We start from the raw sequence: 3441 nt of genomic DNA on the forward strand, positions 1-3441 counted from the left end.
GCTAAGCAAAATGTGTGTCTCGTATGTATCTCTACTTCATCGAATGTGGCAATGTTCACTCCAAATTATAACCATGGGCGTAAGTAATCGAGTATGATTGGTTCTATTTTCTTATGATCATGATAAATCAATCTCACGTGAAATTGCCTAAATAGGTCTTCTTCAAATATATGTCTGCACCACATCTTTCATGGAGGGTAGCCTAAATTGTGGGACAATGTTACTTATAGTAGTCTCGCTGATTGTTAGATACTAAAAAGGATATTTGCTTCTGGCTTGTTGGTGATTTTGAAGCAAAGACAGAGGAATGCTGCAGGGTGTGGCGAGAGCGACGCTGAAAATGGAAAGTTGTGAAAAGGAACGATATCTATGTAACCCGCACACTTGACAAAGAAAACACTTTGGACTCTGTCCACTTTACTCATTTCGGTAGCACCACCCTGTGCTTATGAAATTTTCTCCAACACTTTGCAAACATGCACTACATTTAAGGCAGTTTTGTTCGGAATCGTAGATCAAGGAAATACACCGGAACTGTCAAATAACGGCCCTCAAAGAATGCTTTCGACCGAATATGCAACCATTGCAATGGCTGCCTGCTAAAGACGTTTAGGTTTTCATCTCATCCGCATCCGGGGAGGTGGGGTGCGTGCGTCACCGTGGTGCGTGCGTGTGCTCTACGTTGATTGGTTCGCAAATCCGGATTTGCCTGCGCGACGGCCGGGCGTCGGAACCAATCAGCGTAGAGCACACCCACGCACCAGCACTGACGGTGACGCACGCACCCCAGTCCCCCCGGAGGCGGAGGAGGCGAAAACCCAAACGTTTAGAGATGTGAGTACCGCGCGCGTATTAGGTTTAGAGAGGTGGGTTAATATTAGGACTTCTTTCGTTTAACCATTAACTGGTTACGTGATCTCCTTCCTCCCATTAAAAACAAAAATACAATGGCTAATAAGTATTCAATCTTATGTATTTGTCCTAATTGATACAGCATATCTAATGAATGTTCGTATTTCTTGTACAGTTTAACCATAAGTTCCAGATCGCCTTTCACCTTCCACCAATCCCGTTGTCTGATAGGCCAATTGTAATCGAATTTATCAAATGCCTCTATTTCCTCAGGCGTCCAATGCCTCCTGTGTAGAAGATCCTCCGTATATTTGACGGGATCGTTGTTCATGCTATTGCGATGAATGTTGAATTTCTGCTCATATTCTGTGAAAATGTGCTTTTTCATAGTCTCGTAGTTACGTCTGGTCATGGTCACCTCGTATTCCAACCTACGTAAACGAGTTTTCACTGCTGCTGGTAGATGTTTCGGTATTTTTGACGGATGAACATATTCAGAGGTAGATGCTTGTATGTTCTCCATTGGAATATCATCTCCCACTTTAGCTCTTTTTCGTACTGTCTGTTCCACTGGTTCTTCTTCCACTTGCCCAGATGTAGAGGGTTGAGGTGACTCCTCTTCATTAAGTACAGTTGTTGGTGCTTCCTCCTGTACGCGGTTAACCAGTTCCTCCAGCTCTATTTCCTCCAAAGGCTGATAGTTTGCTCCACCATTGACTGTCCGTAATGCCGAAATAGCGTCCATTATGGCACTAACTACTTGACTTTGCGATAGGCCGGAAGACATTCCACTAACTAGAAGTCCAACTTTTGCACCAAGGCCAGATCCAACTCCCAAAGCTATTCCGAACTCCTCCCATACGCGGTCTTGTGATGTACTATAGTTGTTCTTTTCAATGTATCGCACGATCTGCATTATATTTGCTCTTATAGCATCGTTCATATCGACAGGTATATCCTCCACATGGATATCTATCTTTTCTTCCGGAAAAGAATGGATAGGTGTAGAGTGTCGTGGCTCTCCTCCATATGGATCAAAACTGGCAGGTTCATATAAGCGTAGGTCCTCTTCATTTTCTTCCTGTGAAAATGTAAGCAACTGCACCGGTGGCAGAATCTCGATACGTAATCGAGAAATCGGCTGGTTAATGTAGAAATTCTCCTCGTTAACTCGGAGGCAGCCATGGACAAAGACCGCCTCAGCGATGTAGTCGTGCTCGGTTTGTGCGGTGTGACTCAGTCCCGATGCGTCAGTCATGCGAATGTGTCGCATAATTAATGACTACTGGCCATATTTGGCCATTGGGGGTCCCCTCGTTAACCAATAAGAATGCACCGTACTTTTAAAGAACCAATGAGAGAACAGCTAAGTAATGATGCTTTGTTTTACTAGGGTATAAATACGGCCGTTTTTTGTGGAGCAGATGTTTAGCTTTTGGACGTACGACATGTCTCAGACTACGCTTGCCGGTTTTACCAGAAGTTATTATACTTTCATCTTGAGGCACTATACCAGAACACCAGATGCTATATCGGAAGTGCTATATACAGAACACGATGATCACATGCATGTGATCTACCAAAGCAGTGCCAATAACTCATTCCGGAAAATGGAACGCATTATCGAGGAATGCGGCGTTCCTCCATATCGAGTTTCTGATGTTAAACTGACTAAGCAATTAGTCAGAAACGTGACCGCTCTTATTCGCTATATGAAGGGTCGTGGAACAATTGTGGCCGCAAATCCGGATTCGCCTGCGCGACGGCTGGCCGTCGGAACCAATCAGCGTAGAGCACACCCACGCACCAGCGCTGACGGTGACGCACGCAACCCAGCCCCCCCCCCGGAGGCGGAGGAGGCGAAAACCTAAACGTTCAGAGAGGTGAGTACCGGGCGAATGAGGTTTAGAGAGGTGGTTTACTTCTAGGACTTTTTCCCCTCCTCCAACCTTATACCATAAATACAAAATTTTTATGTGACAACATCAATATGCATTAACGCGAGTATGAATATTGGTTAATTGAAGACAGAGCTGCTTTAATGAGAGGTATAGCCTTCTCCAGGTGTCCGTGACCGACAGGCTTAGTCATGAACGTAACGTCCAACGACAGTTCTATGAGGCATTTGCCGTAGACATTGGTCTTATTGGACGATTCTCCGAGGGCACCTACATCTGGCATCGTTAGGGCTTGGAAGACGTCATCTTGAGCTGGGGGTGCAAAGTTTGTGAATGGCTCCAAATATGATCTTTCGTCAGTGTCGTGTGGGAGGTAGTGATTGATATTTGGATCAAGCCCCATAGTGTTAGCATAATAGTAGCGGAAGGGTGGATTAGGAATATGCTTCTTAAAGGTGTACGTTGCTCCTAGGCCCATTGTTTTCACCACTGGTCATTGTAAGAGGTCACTGTTGGCTATCTTCCAGCCGCCGTTGGTAGTGCCCTCCACGTTCTTAATCTTTTGATCCAGTTCTCATGGGATAAGGCTATTGTGCCTATTCTTATTACTGATACACATCAGCATATACGGCGAGACCTGGAATTGCACCTGATCGTTAACAACTGCTGTCGTCGTAGTGGTCTTCATTAA

The 3441-nt window shown here is 45.1% G+C and overlaps 2 protein-coding genes across 2 annotated transcripts; both read right to left on the reverse strand. All coding sequences in view use genetic code 11, as the record gives it.

Annotated features, from left to right (window-relative positions):
* Nucleotides 1-877: 877 nt before the first annotated feature.
* Nucleotides 878-2125, reverse strand: EGR_10448 (hypothetical protein; the record flags this gene model as incomplete). Its single annotated transcript, XM_024499697.1, has 1 exon — nt 878-2125. The coding sequence occupies one exon, from the start codon at nt 2123-2125 to the stop codon at nt 878-880; it is 1248 nt and encodes a 415-aa protein (XP_024345882.1).
* A 722-nt stretch (nt 2126-2847) lies between these two features.
* On the reverse strand, nt 2848-3228 carry EGR_10449 (hypothetical protein; the record flags this gene model as incomplete). The annotated part of the gene is made up of 1 exon (XM_024499698.1): nt 2848-3228. The coding sequence occupies one exon, from the start codon at nt 3226-3228 to the stop codon at nt 2848-2850; it is 381 nt and encodes a 126-aa protein (XP_024345883.1).
* Between the last annotated feature and the right edge of the window lie 213 nt (nt 3229-3441).

This window comes from Echinococcus granulosus, assembly GCF_000524195.1.
Source record: "Echinococcus granulosus chromosome Unknown EG_S00221, whole genome shotgun sequence".
Classification (NCBI taxonomy): domain Eukaryota; kingdom Metazoa; phylum Platyhelminthes; class Cestoda; order Cyclophyllidea; family Taeniidae; genus Echinococcus; species Echinococcus granulosus.